This window comes from Salvelinus sp. IW2-2015, linkage group LG3 (genome assembly GCF_002910315.2).
Source record: "Salvelinus sp. IW2-2015 linkage group LG3, ASM291031v2, whole genome shotgun sequence".
NCBI lineage: Eukaryota > Metazoa > Chordata > Actinopteri > Salmoniformes > Salmonidae > Salvelinus > Salvelinus sp. IW2-2015.
Window position 1 is genome coordinate 26,207,082 of NC_036840.1, and position 20,282 is coordinate 26,227,363.

Sequence of the window (20,282 nt, forward strand, 5' to 3'; positions counted from 1 at the left end):
CGAAGACAGAGAGAGATTGAGAGAGGGAGGAGAAAGAACAGAGAGATAGAGATTGAGAGGGGGGTAAGAGAAAGAGGCAGAGAGATAGAGGTTGAGAGGGGTAGGGGGGGGAAAGCAGAGAGATAGAGGTTGAGCGAGAGAGAGAGAGGTTGAGAGGGGGGAGAGCAGAGCGATAGAGGTTGAGAGAGATGGGGGGGGGTAAAGAGCAGAGAGATAGAGGTTGAGAGAAGAGAGGGGGAGAAAAGAGCAGAGAGATAGAGGTTGAGAGAGAGAGGGGGAGAAAGAGCAGAGAGATAGAGGTTGAGAGAGGGGGGGAAAGAGCAGAGAGATTGAGGTTGAGAGAGAAATGAGAGGTTGAAAGACATTAGGGAGACTGTGCACTGAACCATGACTGAGGATTAGTACCCTGACCCTTTCTCAGTGTCCTTCCGTATACTTTAGGGGATGAACGACAGAAAGTATGAGAAGAGAAGAGTGTAGAGAACAGAGAGATGTGGAAAGTTTGTTTGCAAAGAAGATAGAGGCCAAGAGATGGGGGGGAGGAATTTAAGAGAGCACCACAAAGAAAAGGAGGCAGTCAGAGGGAGGACGGAGAGAAAACAGGTGTATGAAAGCAAGTGATTAGATGAGAAGAACATGTTGCTTGACTTGTTGCACTAGTTAACTGTCCATACCAATTCATAGTGAACCCTTTAGTGTCCAGAGAAACACACACCTCACACACGTATGCGTGTACGCACACACACTGCATATACACGCATATAAACTCAGAAAAAAAAAGAACAGTCCTCTCACTGTCAACTGTGTTTATTTTCAGCAAACTTAACATGTGTAAATATTTGTATGAACATAACAAGATTCAACAACTGAGACATAAACTGAACAAGTTCCACAGACGTGACTAACAGAAATGGAATAATGTGTCCCTGAACAAAGGGGGGGGGGTCAAAATCAAAAGTAACAGTCAGTATCTGGTGTGGCCACCAGCTGCAATGAGTACTGGCAGTGCATCTTCTCATGACTGCACCAGATTTGCCAGTTCTTTGCTGTGTGATGTTCTCGGATCTTTCAACAAAGGCACCTGCAATTCACGGACATTTCTGGGGGGGAATGGCCCCTAGCCCTCACCTCCGATCCAACAGGTCCCAGACATGCTCATAGGATTGAGATCCAGGCTCTTCGGCGTGATTCTCCCCCCTCTCTTTCTCTTAACCTCTATCTCTCTGCTCTTTCTCTATCTCTCTATACTCTACACTGTGACATTGTATTGTATTTCGCTATATTGTAATTGTCTTTATTTTGTGTTTTCTATAATGATGTTTAAGATGCCACACACATTTTCCCCAAGGGGACAATAAAGTCATKAATTAAGTTTCTCTCTCTCTCTCTCCCCCCCTTCTTCCTCCCTTTCTCCTCCTTCCCACCCTTCCTCTTTCTTCCCCAGTTGCTGTGGTGCAGGGGGACTTTGAGGAACCATCTCCCGGGTTCTCGGTGCAGTCCTTGACCGAGGTTGAGACCCGGCTGCCCTGCCGGTTCAAGGTGGAAGTGGGCCAGGTGGTGGTTCAGGTCTGAAGCATCATTTACGACAGTACCCATAAAACCAGATATGTTGTACAGAGCATTATCTTAGAAAAGTTGTCCCTAACATGATGTTGTCTCGCCTCTCCTTGTCACAGGTCACCTGGACCAAGGAGAGAGCAGATGGTACCAAGGACCAGATCATCACAGTACACCACACTGCCGGACAAACAGGTAGGACACGTATACAGTAGGTGTTACAGTAGTCACAACCATCTTTCTCTTTATATTATTGTAGCGAACGCCGCAGCCGGAAAGCAAACCCGGGTCGCTGGTGTGAAAGGCAAACACCGTACGCATTGGGCCAATAGGGTTAACCCACTTGGTGGGAATGGTAACCTGGCTCACATAGCGAGGACACTACAATACATTGGTAGTTCACTGTCTTTGCTAACACTCAAAGCCTCAGAAGTTGAATTTAAAGTAGATGACAAAACTACACCTGCACTTTTAACCTAACTACTTCTCCATCTCTCTCTTTTTGCCTCCCCCATATCTCACTTCCTCTCTCTATCTCTCTCCTCCTCCCCCCCTCTCTCAGAGTTTGGTCAGTACTCGGGGCGTGTGCGGTTCCGCAGCAATGAGCCCACAGTGGACTCGTCTCTGATCATCATGAACACTGAGGAGTCAGATGAGGGCAGGTACAACTGTCACATCAGCACCTTCCCCTCGGGGAACTTTGAACGACAGCTGTCACTCACCGTGTGGAGTAAGTTCCTCCCCTTCCTTCCCCTTACTCATTGTGTCACTTTTTGATTTACAGAGTATAATGTCCTTCTATGGCCTATATCTTTTAATGGAAAGAGTAATGGCTGATTGGTGGGATGATGTTGATGTTGATGATGATAATTAGGATGAGGATGATGATGTTGATGATGATGGTGATAATTAGGATGAAGATGATGTTGATGATAATTAGGATGATGATGTTGATGAGGATGATGTTGTTGATAATGATGATGATGGGAACAGGTGTCAGTTGTAGTATTACTAGCTAAAACATTAGCTTCAGTTATAGTAATAATATTCATATAAGCCACAAGATCAGTAAACGATTAAGAACTGTTCTCGTGACAGTCAGTGTATTCAGCTGTCTGACTTTTTTAGTATCAAGTTTCCTCAAAGAGCTGATCTAGGGTTTTTTAAACACCTACCTAATGGAGAATATTAGATCTCAGCTTGGATCATGCCAAAGCTGATCCTATTGCAGTGCTTAGTGACTTCCACCCCCTGAAACATCATGTCACTGATCTAGGAACAGCTTAACCTCCAACTAACAACTAAGACCAGTTCTAAGATTAGTCCTAAAATCACCTCCACAAACACTAAGACCAGTGATTAGTTGCGTCCTGTCCCTGAAGAAAGTCTGACAAGTGACCGTTCTTGATTCTTGACATTTGACCCTTGACCCCCACAGCCACTCCCATCTCCTCCCTGGACCCTGTGATTCTTGTCGAGGGCCAGTCCTTTCGATTGGCTGCCTCCTGCCGCTCCGTGGCCCGCCCCCCGCCCATCCTCAACTGGGACACAGACCTGACGGGCCTGTCACAGAACAGGAGCTCGGTGGGCGGGTCAGTCTCCACCCACTTCTCCCTGCACCCCCTGAGGAGTATGAACGGGATGAGACTGGACTGTCTGGTGAGGCACTCTACTCTGAAGGAACCCCGCAGGATCACCAACAACCTGGTGGTGCACTGTGAGTTCAGACTCCACGATAGCTACGATTCTAGATACTTTATTATTTATTAAACCAGCTAACAAGTCATATATGTTTTATGCTTGACCTCTGACCTCTTATGCTTCATTCCAAATTGCTTTTTGCTTTTTTATTTAGACAGATTAGAAACAGCGGGGAGATAGATTAGGAGGACACAAATTGGGAAAGGTGGTGACAGGGATCAAACCCTGGTCTTCGTGTACCTAGACCACCAGAACATGTGGTCTAGTTATTTGAGTACATAAAAAGGGCCAGGGGCCCCCCTCCTGTGCGTAAAATCTTACTCAGTATGGGCAGTCACTATCTGATTTCCCAAGTCAGAGTATATTGCTTTTTACTATAATTTACCAATGATTTAAGCAAGTTTTATCTACCATGATGAACACAAGCTTGGATAAGGCGAAAGAAATTCGTACCAGCAGTTACAAGACAAATAGCTACACAACATGACCAAAAGTATATGGACACCTGCTCGTCAAACAACTCATTCCAAAATCATGGGCATTAATACGGAGTTGGTCCCCCCCCCTGTGCTGCTATAACAGCCTCCACTCTTCTGGTAAGGCTTTCCACTAGATGTTGGAACACTGCTGTGGGTTCTTGCTTCCATTCAGCCACAAGAGCATTAGTGAGGTTGGGCGATTAGGCCTGGCTCGCAGACGGCGTTCCAATTCATCACAAAGGTGTTCGATGGGGTTGAAGTCAAGGCTCTGTGCAGGCCAGTCAAGGTCTTCCACACCGATCTAGACAAACCATTTCTGAATGGACCTCGCTTTGTGCACTGGGGAATTGTCATGCTGAAACAGGAAAGGGCCTTCCCCAAGCTGTTGCCACAAAGTTGGAAGCACAGAGTCATCTAGAATGTCATTGTATGCTGTAGTGTTAAGATCTCCCTTCACTGGAACTAAGGGGCCCGAACCATGAAAAACAGCCCCAGACCATTATTCCTCCTCCACCAAACGTAACAGTTATAGCACTATGCATTGGGGCAGGTAGCGTTCTCCTGGCATCTGCCAAACCCAGATTTGTCCGTATGACTGCCAGATGGTGAAGTGTGATTCATCACTCCAGAGAACACGTTTTCACTGCTCCAGAGTCCAATGGCGGCAAGCTTTACACCACTCCAGCCGACACTTGGCATTGCGCATGGTGATCTTGGGCTTGGTGTGTGTGTGTGTGTGGCTGCTCAGCCATGGAAACCCATTTCATGACGCTCTCGACAAACAGTTATTGTGCTGATGTTGCGTCCAGAGGCAGTTTGGAACTCGGCAGTGAGTGTTGCAACCGAGGACAGGCGATTTTTACGCTCTAAGTGTTTCAGCACTCGGCGGTTCCGTTCTGTGAGCTTGTGTGGCCTACCACTTAGCGGCTGAGCCGTTGTTGCTCCGAGAAGTTTTCAATTCACAATAAAAGCACTTACAAATGACCGGGGCAGCTCTAGCAGTGCAGAAATTAGACAAACTGACTTGATGGAAAGGTGGCATCCTATGACAGTGCCACGTTGAAAGTCACTGAGCTCTTCAGTAAGGCCATTCTACTGCCAATGTTGGTCTATGTAGATGTCATGGCTGTGTGCTCGGGTTTTATACACCTGTCAGCAACGGGTGTGGCTGAAGTAGCCGAAACCACTCATTTTTTTGTGTATTTATAGTGTACAGTGCATTCAAAGTATTCAGACCCCTTGACTTTTTCCTCATTTTGTTACGTTACAGCCTCATTCTTACATGGATTAAACTGCATTTTTCCCCTCATCAATCTACACAAAATACCCGATAATGACAAAGCAAAAACATGTTTTTAGAAATTTTAGCAAATACCTTATTTACATAAGTATTCAGACCCTTTGCTATGAGACTTGAAATTGAGCTCAGGTGCATCCTGTTTCCATTGATCATCCTTGAGATGTTTCTACAACTTGATTGGAGTTCACCTGTGGCACACCTGTCTATATAAGGTCCCACAGTTGACAGTTTATGTCAGAGCAAAAACCAAGCCATGAGGTCAAAGGAATTGTCTGTAGAGCTCCGAGACAGGATTGTGTCAAGGCACATATCTGGGAAAGGGTAACATTTAATGTCTGCAGTATTAAAGGTCCCCAAGAACACAGTGGCCTCAGGTGACCAGCACTCTGACAGAGCTCCAGAGTTCCTCTGTGGAGATGGGAGAACCTTCCAGAAGGACAACCATCTGTGCAGCACTCAACCAATCAAGCCTTTAAAAGGCACATGACAGCCCGCTTGGAGTTTGCCAAAAGGCACCTAAAGACTCTCAGACCATGAGAAACAAGATTCTCTGGTCTGATGAAACCAAGATTGAACTCTTTGCCCTGAGTGCCAAGCTTTACATCTGGAGGAAACCTTGCACCATGACCAGCACCGTGAAGCTTGGTGGTGGCAGCATCATACTGTGGGGATGTTTTTCAGCGGCAGGGACTGGAAGACGAGTCAGGATCGAGGGAAAAATGAACGGCGCAAAGTATAGACAGATCCTTGATGAAAACCTGCTCCAGAGCGCTCAGGACCTCAGACTGGGGCAAAGGTTCACCTTCCAACAGGACAATGACCCTAAGCACACAGCCAAGACAATACAGGAGCGGCTTCAGGACAAGTCTCCGAATGTCCTTGAGTGGCCCAGCCAGAGCCCGGACTTGAACCTGATCGAACATCTCTGGAAAGACCTGAAAATAGCTGTGGAGCAACACTCCCCATCCTGAAAGATCTTGAGAGGATCTGCAGAGAATGGGAGACACTCAACAAATACAGGTCTGCCAAGCTTGTAGGGTCATACCCAAGAAGACTCGAGGCTGTAATCGCTGCCAAAGGTGCTTCAACAAAGMACTGAGTAAAGGGTCTGATTACTTATGTAAATGTGATATTTCAGTTTAATTTAAAAAGAAAAAATTTGCTAAAATTTCTAAAAACCTGTTTTTGCTTTGTCATTATGGTGTATTGTGTGTAGATTGTTGAGGGAAAATAACGATTTAATACATTTTAGAATAAGGCTGTAATGTAACAAGGGGACTGAGTACTTTCTGAATGCACTGTATATAGCATAACCATGCAGTAAATAATACGCACGTACAAATGACGTGGTGTAGCCTATAAATGGCATATTTATTAGAATAATAATTCAATTCATTAGGACACTGTCTTTCCTCCCTTCCTCACTTGACTCTGCCATGCAGCTGCTGCTCCTGTCATTGTCACGGTCACCAGATTCAGTGTCGGGGACGTTGTTGTTAGTCTGAATCTTCTCGTGCTGCTCAACTTTACTAGATAAATGTGTTAAGGCCAAGTCTTTTTATCCTTTTCTTCCTTTTCCCTCTGCTTTTCAGCCCCAGATTAATACCTACATTCCATTTTAGCCAGAGTTTGGATTTTTTGCTAGCTAACCAGCTAGATCTGAAGCTAATCCCCACCAATTTTGTTCAATGAAATGAAAAACGTTTTTGAGGGCCCCTCTCATTGGCTGCCATATCTACTATGAATTAAACCAAGCTTGTATTAGGCTACAGAAATTCGTACCTGCAGTTACAAGGCAAATAGCTTAACCATGCTAGTAAATAATATGCACAGACCAATGACCTGGTGAAGCCTACACATGGGATATTATCATGTAGTAGTATTGTCCATGTGTGTTAAAATCAATTGCTCTCTGATTTTGTTTCTCTATTGAAGATCCTCCCAATGCAGAGATCTCGGGGTTTAATCAGAACTGGTATGCTGGTCTGGAGGGAGCTGCCCTCAGCTGTGTCAGTGGAGGAAACCCCAAACCACAGCGTTTCACCTGGACCAGGTAACACATGCCCTCCCTGCCTGTTGGCCTCTGTCTGTCTGACAGACTCAACTGACTCACGCTCTGTCTGTCTGGCATAATCTGTTTTTGTTTGATTTACTGGTAATTCTATTAGTCAGTTTCAATGGTGTTACTAAGCCAAACGGGGGGAGGTCAGGAGTTGTTTCTTGTTTTGCTATGAGTTCCACTTGCCAGGTTATCATTGTCAATAATAATTTGGTTGAGTTACATGGTTAAACAAAGGTTAGATACATGGTAATAGCGTTTTGGTTCAGGGACAGTTTAAATGGAACATCGGTATCAGATATATTGTCATACACGGTGATGATTGCTGTGCTGAAGCAATCCAATAAAGGCGGAGCTGACTGAAGTTCTTGTGGTTTCTCMGCTGACAAATTTTTCTGGTAACCTTTGGAAGACATACCCGCATGGTGGATTAAACCATTCTTGGGGTGTGGTAGAGGGTGGAGGTGGAATAAACCATCTACTGGAAACTACTAAAGAAAAATGTCTCATTAATAAAAAGGTGACAGTTAGGCCTACGTCTGCTAGTGCGGAAGATGTATAGTACCAGTCGAAATTTTGGACACACCTCCTCATTCAAGGGTTTTTCTTTATTTGTATTATTTTCTACATTGTAGAATAATAGTCAAGGCATCAAAACGCAGTCCAAACTTTTGACTGGTACTGTATGTGTGTTTTACTGGATCATGGCCCACTGGGCACACACTGGTTGAATCAACGTTGTTTCCACGTCATTTCAATGAAACTAGTGGGGTGAGACATGTGTCACCAAGTCTTAAGCTGTTAGTCACATGAACACACCTGCAAGGCGTGTTTGTGTGTTAGTAACACACACACAGCGCACACACACACTTACACACACACACAGACAGCACGCTCACACACCCACACTGATTCCCTCTCTCACCCTTATATACTTAAGACTTAGATCTCTTGTTACACTCCATCGCTCCTTACTTACGTACACTCCTCCTTAAAACACACACAATGCCCGCACGCTCCTGATTTAATGATGAGTAAGAACGTTAAAGACGGACAAAGATCATACCCCCAAAACACGCTAACCTCTCACCATTACCAATAACAGGGGAGGCCAGCATTTTTGTGTGTAACTACATTGTCCAGCAGACCAATGAAAACTAAGGCACGTACAGAGCTAGCGGGAAATGCTTTACAGTTCTCTGCCCCTTCCGATTGGAACACGCTTCAAAAGGTCCTGGAAATACAGGAGCTCGTAACTTTTAAATGAGTTTAAAGCTAGGTTAAACACTATGATGGACAATGAAGTGGGGGGCTGTCAATGTTTTCACCCCTAGTTGCACCACACTTTCCCAAACCATGTGTAAAATGTTTTTTAACTGTAGTGCTTTGTGTTTTATGTTGTAAATGTGTCTGCAACTTTGTGTGCTGCTATTTTGTCCAGATCTCCCCCCAACCCCTCTTTTTACGCTGCTGCCACTCTCTGTTTATCATGTATGCATAGTCACTTTAACTATACATTCATGTACATACTACCTCAATTGGGCCGACCAACTAGTGCTCCCGCACATTGGCTAACCGGGCTATCTGCATTGTGTCCCACCCACCACCCACCAACCCCTCTTTTACGCTACTCTCTGTTCATCATATATGCATAGTCACTTTAACCATTTCCACATGTACATACTACCTCAATCAGCCTGACTAACCGGTGTCTGTATGTAGCCTCGCTACTTCTATAGCCTCGCTACTGTATATAGCCTGTTTTTTTTACTGTTGTTTTATTTCTTTACTTACCCATTGTTCACCTAATACCTTTTTTGCACTATTTGTTAGAGCCTGTAAGTAAGCATTTCACTGTAAGGTCTGCACCTGTTGTATTCAGCGCACGTGACAAATAAACTTTGATTTGATTTAATCTCAATGAGACTAACCTGATAAATTAAAGGTAAAATAATTTAAATTGGGCACAACATGATCCGAAACACAACCAAAACAAACTGAAAATGCATCCAACAAGACACAAGCTTGATATATTCATTGCGTGCTAGGAATATGGGACCAAATAATACAACTTTTGGCTACTTTAATAGACTATAAGTGAATTTGTCCAAAGTACTCAGTCCACCTTCAAATGGGGGGACTAGATACATAAAGTGCTTTCATTTCTTAACGGTAAAACAGATATGTATGAAAATACTCTCAAATAAAAAGTGACATTCTGTACTGTCACCTCCTATGAAACATTTGATATCAAATCCAAAATCCTGGAGTATAGAGCCAAATTAAACGTTTTAGCTTCACTGTCCAAATAAATATGTAGGGTAGTATACTTTCACTCCCCCTTAAAACGCACACGACGCCCACCCGCACGCACACATGCAGCGGGTAAACCAGTTTGCCTCTTTGTACTCCTCAATGCAAAGCAGCAGGAGAAGTAACAACCGTGCTGTCATATTGTCGTGTTGCAGCTTGTGCGGAATGCAAACAGAGGACGCAGTTTCACACGAGGGAGGAAGGGGGGCGGGTGAGAGAGGTGAGAGAGGGAAGAGAAAGGAATGAGTGTGGGTCGAAAGACAAGGAATGGGGGAAGTGGGAGGTATCGAGCCAAAGTGGGCATGGGACGGGGGAGGAAGGATAGACTGTGGATTTGTTTAGAACATTATCAGGCAGTGTGATCTGTGTCTATGTAAAATGTTTACGGTTCCTGTTTCTGTTTTCTCCTGCACATTGGGGCTCATAAATGGTCTGTTCAAAAGGCCCAAAAACAGGACTCAAAAGTATATAGTAGCCTATTGTTCAGATATAAGACATTTGAAATGGGAGTTCTGGGCCRGTATTCACACTGCCTCAGAGTAGGAGTGCTGATCTAGGATCAGGTCCCCCCTCTTATTCATGATTTAAAAACCCAAACTGATCCTAGATCAGAACTCCTACTCTGTGATGCTTTGTGAATACGGGTCCTGGTTTGTTGTGGCCTGCTTCATGTCATTGTGGTGCTCATTTGACCTTTACGGTTAGTGTTGTTTGGTGATCAGTAGTCAATTGTATTTTGGGATGTGTTGCTGTGATGTTCGGGTTAGTGTTGTTGTTTTGAATGTGGTGTTTTTTACAACACTGTTGGGTGTGTTGAAAGGGTGCGTTCAGGTTCAGTGAGTGGTGTTGGGCGTTAATAGAGTCATGAAATTCAGCCTATTATTGTAGGATATACTGTATTCTTCTGTTAAACCCTATGTTAAGTGCTATAGTATTTCTGTTATGCGCAGGAAGGGTGGAGACTTACCAGAGGGCGTGACGGCAGGGAATGGATCCCTGCTGTTCAATAGGCCCCTCGGCCTGACAGACGCTGGTATCTACCAATGTGTGGCCTATAACGTTGTGGGGACCGGGAAAGCAGAGGTGGAGATCACTGTGACAGGTAGGTTGTGTTGTCACTCTGAGTCATATAAAACAAATCACTTTTTTTTTTCTTACAGTAGTCCAGGATGTATGTTTTTGTTGTTGTTGCTGTAGTCCTCCATGTTTCTTTCCTAAAAGAATAACTCTATTATATTAATGGTGCCAGTTAAGCATTTGGATTACATGTTCACTCCTGTATTCAATATGATGTGTATGTTGATTATGTTTGTGAATATGACATCACTTCCTGTTGTCCCTTTCCCACAGAGTTCCTTCAGAAGCCGGTGTTTTTCAACAGTCTCCTGATGATCATAATTGGAGGGGTGGCTGGAGGACTGCTACTCATCATGGTCATCATAGTAATCTCAGTGACCCGTCACCACAAACGCAAAAACAAGAAACTGGAGAGAGAATTGACTGTGAAGAAGTATGTTTTCAAACCTCACAGTAACTCCCTTGAAATTGTTCTAGAATCTAAATGACAAATGTTACGCTGAAAACAGTAAATGCTTTTTGAATTAAGAATATTTTAACAACGCTTTTCTCTCTCTTTCTCTCATTCTCTCTCTCTCTCTCTCTCTCTCTCTCAGGGAGGAGATCAGTACTCTCTCCAGGCAGGCCTCTTTCAGGAGAGTCAACTCAGTCAGTACGGATGCTAGAGGACAGGTATATAATATTACCATGTCTTACAATCTGTGGTCTCTTCTCAACAGTCTCGGCATGCAGTCATTTTGTAAATAAATACTTGCAATTCCATGAGCATTATCTATTTGCCTCGAGCTAATATGGTCATCTCCCTCTCTCTGTTTCCCTCCCTCTCTCTCTGTTTCCCTCCCTCTCTCATCCCTTGTTCTTTCAGATGGAGGAGAATATCCCTCTCAGAGTGGAGGGGACACTGCGGACCAGTCTGTCCTCTCTAGGGGTCAGTCTTAATTTCACTCTTTCTCTGCATGTGGGGAGCCTTTAGATTTAACCTTCATATTCATGGCTGCTAAGTTCTGAGTGGCATGCGCATCTTATTTTAGTGTTTAATTAACATTTATGTAGTTAAATGAAATGTAGGAGCTTATTTTCTTGAAATAACATTTATATTTGAAAAGAAAAGTAGTGCATCTCACATACCCTATATGAATTATACTTCATACTAATTAAATGTTACGTTATTAAGACTTCATGCTTTCTTCTGTTCTGGAACTCCTGCTTCAGAAGCCATTTTAAATCCGACTTTTCAGTGCAAAATGTGTGATGTGTTTAAAGCTCTCTTTTTCTCTCTCCATCTCTCTTTCCTTCACACCCAGGAGCTAGGGCGCATCAGGGACAGTCGCTCTACTCTGGTAGGGGGAGGTGGACTAGACTACCTGGGTCGACCTGTTCTGAACAACTCTTCACGACGAGGGAGGGAGAACAGAGCCATGGACAGAGAGGAGGAGAACAGACTTAGGGTGGAGTCATACGTACGGAATAGCACTATGTCTTTGGTAAGTGTGTGTGAGGCATGAGGAATCAAGAATTGCATACTCACTTTCTTGTAAATTGCTATGAAAATTAGAACCTTTTAAACGCATAGGTTTAGTATAGGTTGCTAGGTCGACCCAGATACTCAAATTAGCCCTAGTTATTTATTTCCTCTCTCTAACCACATGGTTACCCCTTGTCTCTGTTTGACTCACAGGGAACCCGTCTCCATCTGCCAATCCAACCCTCTCCCTTTCCAATGGAACATTCCACCATGCTGCTGAGGTCCCTGAACGGCAGCGTCATCATCCCAACAGAGGGGGGTTTACATGCACGGAACTCCCCTCTCAGCTACCCTCCTGTCACAGACGACGAAGAGGAGGAGGGTGAAAGTGTGGAGGGAGAGCGGGGGACAAGCTCCAGGATGAGTCGGTTAGATCAGGGGAGGTCAGAGGACCAGGACAACAGTTCTCAGATCTCAGACGCGGAACGTGGACACAATCATCCCTTCCAGCAGAACAACGGAACGCTGAGACCCAAACCCCGGCCCAACGGCATCCCATCCCCACACGCCTCCCTCATCCATAAGGCCCAGATTGTATAGACGGGTCCGAGCAAGGGCAGGTGACGCACTATACGACAAGGATTGGTCGTGACTTTGGGATAGGTGCTCGCCGGTGTGGTGGCATACCCCGGTGGCAGTCAGTTTACCTCCTTTTCACTTCTAGAACATCCCTTGCCTTCGCCTCGAGCTCTCAGACATTTTTGATCAACAGGTAAAGGTTCTTATTGGTGAACAGATAACGCTTCTGATTGGTGTAGAGATACAAATAAGTAACACATACGTTTCACAGGAGAGGAGCTGGACAAATTAAAAGCTTATGAATGTCAGGTTGGACATAGACCGAAATAGTCATAATATTTTACTGTATATAATATCACAGCAATAACGATCACTCCAGGAAGCGTCAAGAGGACTTTTACATGATTTTGTACCCTAAAAAGACTTATTTTGTATTTTTGTATTTTTTTTACTAAGACTTGATGACAGGACACTGTAACCGAGAAACGAGATTTGAATATCATCAAATGCAGTGACTCCTATCTGAACTCAGCGAAGAGGCATTCAGCAGAAGCACCAATAGCGCTTGCCCGTTCGAAAGAATCCATATGTGTTGGTGAACTTTCACCCTCCTTTCCTCTGGATGAGGGGATACAACACATACTGTTCTGTTCACCCTAAAATGGAGTCCATCTTTGTAACTTTAAGTGTGGCAGGGATTTATCTAGATATACTCCTCCTTGCCATGAACTTGGGTGTGCACAAACAACAACACTTTGAACTTGCTATAGTCTTTGATGCCAAAAGCCAAAGAGACTGCATTTTAGCTGTGGAAAAAGTACCCAATTGTCATACTTGAGTAAAGTAAAGATTACTCTAGTGAAATTCACCCAGTAAAATACTATTTGAGTAAAAGTACTTGGTTTTAAATATACTTAAGTACATTTTAGCAATTCCATTTATTTTTGATACTTAAGTATCAAAAGTAAAAGTATTACTAATTTCAAATTTCTTATATTAAGCAAACCTGACACGATTTGCTTGTTTTTTTWAAATGTACGGATAGACAGGGGCACACTCGAACACTCAGACATAATTTACAAACAAATATATWTTTTTTGTTAGTTTGCCAGATCAAAGGCAGTAGGGATAACCAGGGATGTTCCCTTGATAAGTGTGTGAATTGGACCATTTTCCTGTCTTGCTAAGTGTTCAAAATGTGACGAGTACTTTTGGGTGTCAGGGAAATTGTATGGAGTAAAAAGTACATTATTGTCTTAGGGAATGTAGTGAAGTAAAAGTAGTCAAATATAAATAGTAAACTACAGATACCCCAAAACGACTTAAGTAGTACTTTAAAGTATTTTTACTTAAGTAGTTTACACCACTGCATTTTAGACAAGAGGTTAAAACAGCTTTGATATGTATGAAATGTTTTACACAACAGTGTCTATGTGAAAGTCTACTAAAACTGAGGACGTAAAAGTATTGTTCTATTTTCTTACACCAGACATTTAGACAATATAACTGTTATATGCCTATGTTTGTATACATACAGTTAAAAGAGCCTTTGCTTTGTAGGCCAATATGAAGTATTATTATGTCTGATTCTACTGTGTTATAATTCATTGAGTGCATCTGAAATGGCACCCTATCCCCTGCCTACATAGTTAATTACTTTTGACCAGAGCCCCTGGTCAAAATAAGTGCACCATATAGGGCATAGGATGCCATTTCAGCCGCAGACATGCTGTAGACCTACATGTCTATAAGTGGGTTTCTTTCACGCCGTATTCCAGTAAATGGCTTATTGTAGTTCCCTGGTTTGTACGTAATTGTACTCGATGTATGGGGTTCATGTGTGGAACTTTGTTGTTTTAATGCATATGTACTTCTTTAGGAGAGTAGCAATATTTTTCTGTTTTCTATATACATTTTTCCATTGTATAACACACTAACACTAGGATCTTTGAGTGAATGTAATACCTACATAGAATGTAAGAGGTTGGAAGTATATACCCCGCCCCCTGGTGTGCACTAGTGGATAGTGCAAGAGAGGAAGAAAGTTCAGGGATCTTGCTGAAGGGTCTGCAGACTGAGTTATTCCTGGCGAGGTCACGTGGTCATGTGAAAACCCCTGGACCTAACCACGTGCTACATTAGCCACAACTGGGGCCTGTTCAGAAGGATGTTGATATAGAACGTTCAGATTCAGAAATGTATCATGTCGAATAGACATGATTGGTAGAATAAGGAATCGTGTCAGCTCTATTCATTCTATTTCTATCTGCAACAACTGTTTCACGTCACTAGATCCACCCCTGCATATCTTCTAAACATGGAGATGTGTTAATTCAGGGTATGTCTGCTCAATATATTATTGTGAAATTTCTTGAGAGTTTGAGTCGTGACTGGGTGATAGGCCCTATTATTCTTGGTTTGGAGTGACTATCATTAAAAGCCTTATATCTGACATTTATCAAAATAATTTCTAAACTTGTGTGGTACACTGCCCTACCAAGCAAAAAGKCAGTAACTGCTCATTTGGTCGAAAATTAGTTGTAATTTTTGCTACATTAAATACATGCTTAATCATGTGGACAAGTATCCTGCCTCTATTGTAATGTGTTTTGGAGAAAATGGATAAGAGCGTCTGCTAAATGACTTAAATGTAAATGTAAAATGGGGGTCATGAAACCAAGCCAAATAAAAGCCATTTTTCTGCTTGGTAGGGCATTAGTTACTGTTCTCTATCATATAGAAACGTTTAATGGTTGTATGTCGATTAAAAAGTAAACATGCATGATTGTATGACAAGAACATAACTTTATTCACAATTCCAAAATAACAATGAATGTCAAAGCATTGTCAGAATGAAAGTTACAAGTTGTGCCTCTAACCTGCGTCCTCACAGGGGCTTCGTTCAGGAAGGGTTATTAGATTCCCTTCAATATTAAAAAGAGAGAAAACTATTTAAGTCAAACAAACCAACGCCGCAGCCTCCTCTCAACAACCCTGAACCATACAGCTTCTGAAATGTATGATATCCTTATATTTTTGCCACATTTCCCACAGACGTGGAGTTCGGTGGAAGAGTGACATTTTGCTACATGGGGTTTTAAGGTAGGACGCGAGAGGAAAGGTTTTACCGCAGGAATCACAGGCGAACGACTTTTCTCCGGTGTGCAAGGCACAGCTGAGAAAGTGAATTATGCACATTATTACAAAACCAGGATATTGTCATTGTGAGAAAAAAAACATGGACTTTTAACGATTCGTGTTTATAGAAACCCTTGCCACATAGGTATAAGGGGGTTCTTCGGTGTGTGTGCGTTCGTGTCTCTTGCACTCACGTTCACATTTGAAGCCTTTCCCACAGTAGCTGCACGCTAACGGCTTGCTGGTCAGGTGCGAGGCTTGATGCATCTTAAGGAACCTTGAATGAAGGTCATTGGGCATTTGCCCAATGGCTTGGATTCCGTGTTACATCTTATGGTCGCTAAGCGTATACTTGGTTTTGAAACACATCCGACACTGAAATGCTCTCTCTTCTGAATTAACACTTGCGTGAATCTCTTATGATTTTATCTTTGAACGTGGTCTCCTTGCCATTTGTAGCCTTGTCAGCCTCACCACGGAGTTGGCGCGTCAACCTGAAAACATATATAATTTGTAAATTGATCTCCAACATACAGTCACAGAGCAGCACCCCTGGAACAGGTTAGGGAGTTAATTGCCTTGCTCAACTGTAGTAACTGTCAGTCCTGTGATTCAAGGATCATAATAGTGAAGGCTTATGCCCACTGATAACGTTATCCCCTGGACTGTATAATTCATGCAAACCTCAAGTATAACAAACCTCAAAATGCTGTGCCCACTCTTTCTTTTCAGGTATTTCCTTACTATCAGTAATCTCCAATAGCTTCATTTCAGTGATTTAATCTCAGTTTGACTCTTGGGATATCTCTGAACGTAGTGCTACAATGCCATTGGAGATCAACTGGTTGATTTTGATAGTGTTTCACAAACTGCAGTTTAACACTCAAAAATGGACATAGAAACAGATACACACATTTTTCATTCCACAACAACCTGTTTTAAAGCCGTTTAACCATCAATAGCAAACGAATTAGCACGTTACCAGTTTGTATTTGTAGAAGTAAAGCTAGCCACTTTTCCCTCCAACTTGTATTCTGTCTTTCCTGCATCAGTGTCTGTGCTGTGTTGTGTGGAAAAGACTGAGACCGCCATACATTTGTCAATTTCATCCTCCAACATTATTAATTCATCCATATTAGGGGCAAATTCTTTATGGAAAGGATAGGGCTTCCACATCTTGTATTTGGTAGTTATTGACCAGCAGCTAATGTTAGTACTTCCTGGTCACGCAATTTAATTTTGTTTTAAATAAAAGTCCACGTAATAGTAGAAAACTGTCAGAAAACCTGTATTTATTTATGATTATTGAAAAATAAACGAACAATTATTCATATTTTTTGTTGATATTTAAGTGATATTATTACATTTGGGTTTAAAAAAAAATTATGGTCAAATGAAACATTTCTGTATACAGCACATACCAATATACTGTACAGGGAAAACGATCGATTGTGTGTCTATAAAACCAGGGTCCAGACTATTCAKCGGAGTCCCTAGACTACAAAATAGATAATAGATGAGTTTGAACAAAAAGCTAGGTCATGGCAGTTGAAAGCCAGCATCTGGGACCTTGAGGCCTGGATTTTAATCCTTTGTTTCACAGCTGACAATCACATAATTTTTGCCCAATCAGGTGACGGCTCTCCATTGACACACTTTACTGATGTCTTCTTATTTTTGACATCACGTCCACTTTTCAGTATTTTCTTTTTGCCTCTTTTTTTCCCTGTAGTTGGGATCTCATTTCTTCGGCCTGCAGACTCCCTTTACTTAGGCGCAATGTTCTCGGGGACTCGGGTAACCTCATATCGCTGATGTCAATCCTGTGCAACCGCAGTATGGGTTGACAGTGCAGACAGGAAGCTGTTAAGCGGCTGGCTTTCAGCCCACTGCGGGTGTAAGGGCAGAGAACAGTCTCTTCTTTCCTTCTCTGCTTTATTGACTCTCTGTCGACTGTCTTGCGTTGAACGGTAATCTCGGTGGCTTCCTCTATAGTCTCGATCTTGACCTCCACAGAAGCCGAACCCGCTGGTTGCTTTAAAGGCCAGACCTTTGAGTGCCAACTCATCCCTGTTCTTTTTTTTTCGAGGGAGTTGGACTCGATCACAGGTGGCATTTCTGACTCGTCATCCGATGTGACAGGGATTTGATATCCCTGCATGGTGGTACCTGACTGTCTCTCTGAGCTAGCTTGGCAGGAGGCACTTTCTTCCACCACCAAAGAAGGAAAAGACAATGAAGAGAGGATGTAGTTGCCAGCAGCGGCCCTTTGAGCTAGATAAAGAGAGTGCATCATAAGTAATCAGGATAAACTATCGAGATCAATCAAATTTTTCCCCCCCAGCTTTAATACCTGTAAATCTTGACCCCCATTATGAAAGGCATAATTCCATTTCAATATATTTTCACAATTTTGTTGAAGCCTGAACTAGCTCACCTAATTCGCAAAGTCAAGGACTTGATGATTAGTTGACAAGTTGCTCTGGAATAGATCAAATACATGGAAAAGCTGGGGGTCCCCGAGGAGAGGTTAGAAAAKCCCTAAATTAGTGTATCCCACCACCTACCATTGATGTCAAAATGGTGTCCATTGTTATGGTGACGCAGTAGTGCCTGTAATGGCTCAGGGTGAGTTACAGACTCACACACTCCTCTAAGAGACCATGTGAGAGGCTGAGCCACGACACAGTATAAGAACACAAAGAAAGTCACAGTGGTGGGGTTTCAATGTTCTGCCTGGAAAGAGAGGCACAGTGTGCCGAGTCCTAACTTGAGATCTGCAAGCATAGTAGGCTACCACAAAATTATGTAAAGTACCTGTTCAACGTTTGAAGTGGGAATAAGCTTATCCAGGTTAGACACGAACTCGTGCACAAGAATCTGCAGTGAAGAGTCATACCTGGGGCCGAACTCCTCTGGAAAAACTATCTGAGAGACAAAACAAGCAGGTGCTTCTGAAGAAAGTTATTGGATTTTTTATTTACACTTCAAAGAAATGGGTTCCTTTGTATTGAATGGCTCACTGGCACCAGGTGGGATTCGGGAGCAGTGAACTCAATCGTTTCCGTTTTTAACCCCAGCATATTTTGACACTAACCTGGAAGAAAATATCCATGTCCTCTGGTTCCTCTAGCAGGTTTTGAATTAGCTTCATGAAGCTTGCCTCTGATGCCTCCACCTTTTGGATCTGAAAACTACAGCAAAGCACTGCCTCTGAATAAAACTACTCTGTATAGTATTTAACAGACTTGATCTTATACATCGTTGATCCGTCTATAAAGCAAAAAAAAAATAGCAACTGATAGTAAACTGTAAGAATGTGTGGCCATGTGGGAATAAAACCCACAACTCTGGAGCAGGTTACACGCTAGCCTTTGATCATGACTCTCAGTTCCATTATATTACACATAAGTCATTGGACGAAAGCGTCTTCTGTAGGGGTGAGTTCTGTTAAGATCTGCGACTCTCAGTCTGAACATGCATCGCTTGCAGTACGGTTTGAAAGATAAGGCCCATATGTTTCGAAAGCCATATCGCAAGCAATGATTATTGACGTTTCTAAACGTTAAAACACAGCGTCAGGATTGTAGTTCACGGGGCAGTCGTGGGCAAAGAAGGTGGCTGAGAACTGTAGGGAGAAGGCAGAATTTTGCCAATCGCTTGAGAGCTAGTTACAAGAATGACGCTTCAACCACCGCAGTCATCGGAAAAGTGGTTCCTTCGCTGAATAGCCCTCACCTCCTCCTCCTGACTGGAGTTAAAGCTACTTAACCTGGCCAGGTTATGGCTGAATGGTATCAGGGTCATCAGAGCGACACAACTCCAGAACCATGTAAGAATGCTGTTCATTGACTACAGCTCAGCATTCAACACCATAGTACCCTCCAAGCTCAACATCAAGCTAGAGGCCTGTGCAATTGGGTCCTGGACTTTCTGACGGGCCACCCCAGGTGGTGAAAGTAGGAAACAACATCTCCACCTCGCTGACCCTCAACACTGGGGCCCCACAAGGGTGCGTGCTCAGCCCCCTCCTGTACTCCCTGTTCACCCATGCCATGCATGCCTCCAACTTAATCATCAAGTTTGCAGATGACACAACAGTAGTGGGCTTGATTAACAACAACGACGAGACAGCCTACAGGGAGGTGGTGAGGGCACTCGGAGTGTTGCGTCAGGAAAACAACCCCTCACTCAATGTCAACAAAACAAAGGAGATGATTGTGGACTTCAGGAAACAGCAGAGGGAGCACCCCCCTGTCCACATTGAAGGGACAGCAGTGGAGAAAGTGTAAAGTTTTAAGTTCCTCGGCGTACACATCAACGAAAAACTGAAATGGTCCACCCACACAGACATCTCACAAGTCCTCAACTGGCAGCTTCATTAAATAGTACCCGCAAAACACCAGTCTCAACGTCAACAGTGAAGAGGCGACTCCGGGATAATGGCCTTCTAGGCAGCGTTCCTCTGTCCAGTGTCTGTGTTCTTTTGGTCATCTTAATCTTTTGTTTTTATTGGCCAGTCAGTTTTCTTTGCAGCTCTGCCTAGAAGGCCAGCATCCCGGAGTCGCCTCTTCACTGTTGAAGTTGAGACTGGTGTTTTGCGGGTACTATTTA

General features: G+C 43.3%; 1 protein-coding gene across 1 annotated transcript in view; it reads left to right on the forward strand.

Moving 5' to 3' along the window:
• LOC111953720 (nectin-4) overlaps nt 1–15,317 on the forward strand; it is a 21,093-nt gene extending 5,776 nt beyond the window's left edge. The window contains exons 2-12 of the mRNA XM_023973171.2: nt 1,445–1,566; nt 1,677–1,752; nt 2,120–2,287; nt 2,996–3,274; nt 6,973–7,090; nt 10,360–10,511; nt 10,760–10,919; nt 11,083–11,158; nt 11,352–11,414; nt 11,791–11,970; nt 12,165–15,317. Of these exons, the coding sequence (XP_023828939.1) occupies nt 1,445–1,566; nt 1,677–1,752; nt 2,120–2,287; nt 2,996–3,274; nt 6,973–7,090; nt 10,360–10,511; nt 10,760–10,919; nt 11,083–11,158; nt 11,352–11,414; nt 11,791–11,970; nt 12,165–12,551 (1,781 nt within the window). The 3' untranslated portion in view covers nt 12,552–15,317. The remainder of the gene's footprint in view (nt 1–1,444; nt 1,567–1,676; nt 1,753–2,119; nt 2,288–2,995; nt 3,275–6,972; nt 7,091–10,359; nt 10,512–10,759; nt 10,920–11,082; nt 11,159–11,351; nt 11,415–11,790; nt 11,971–12,164) is intronic.
• Nucleotides 15,318–20,282: the final 4,965 nt, after the last annotated feature.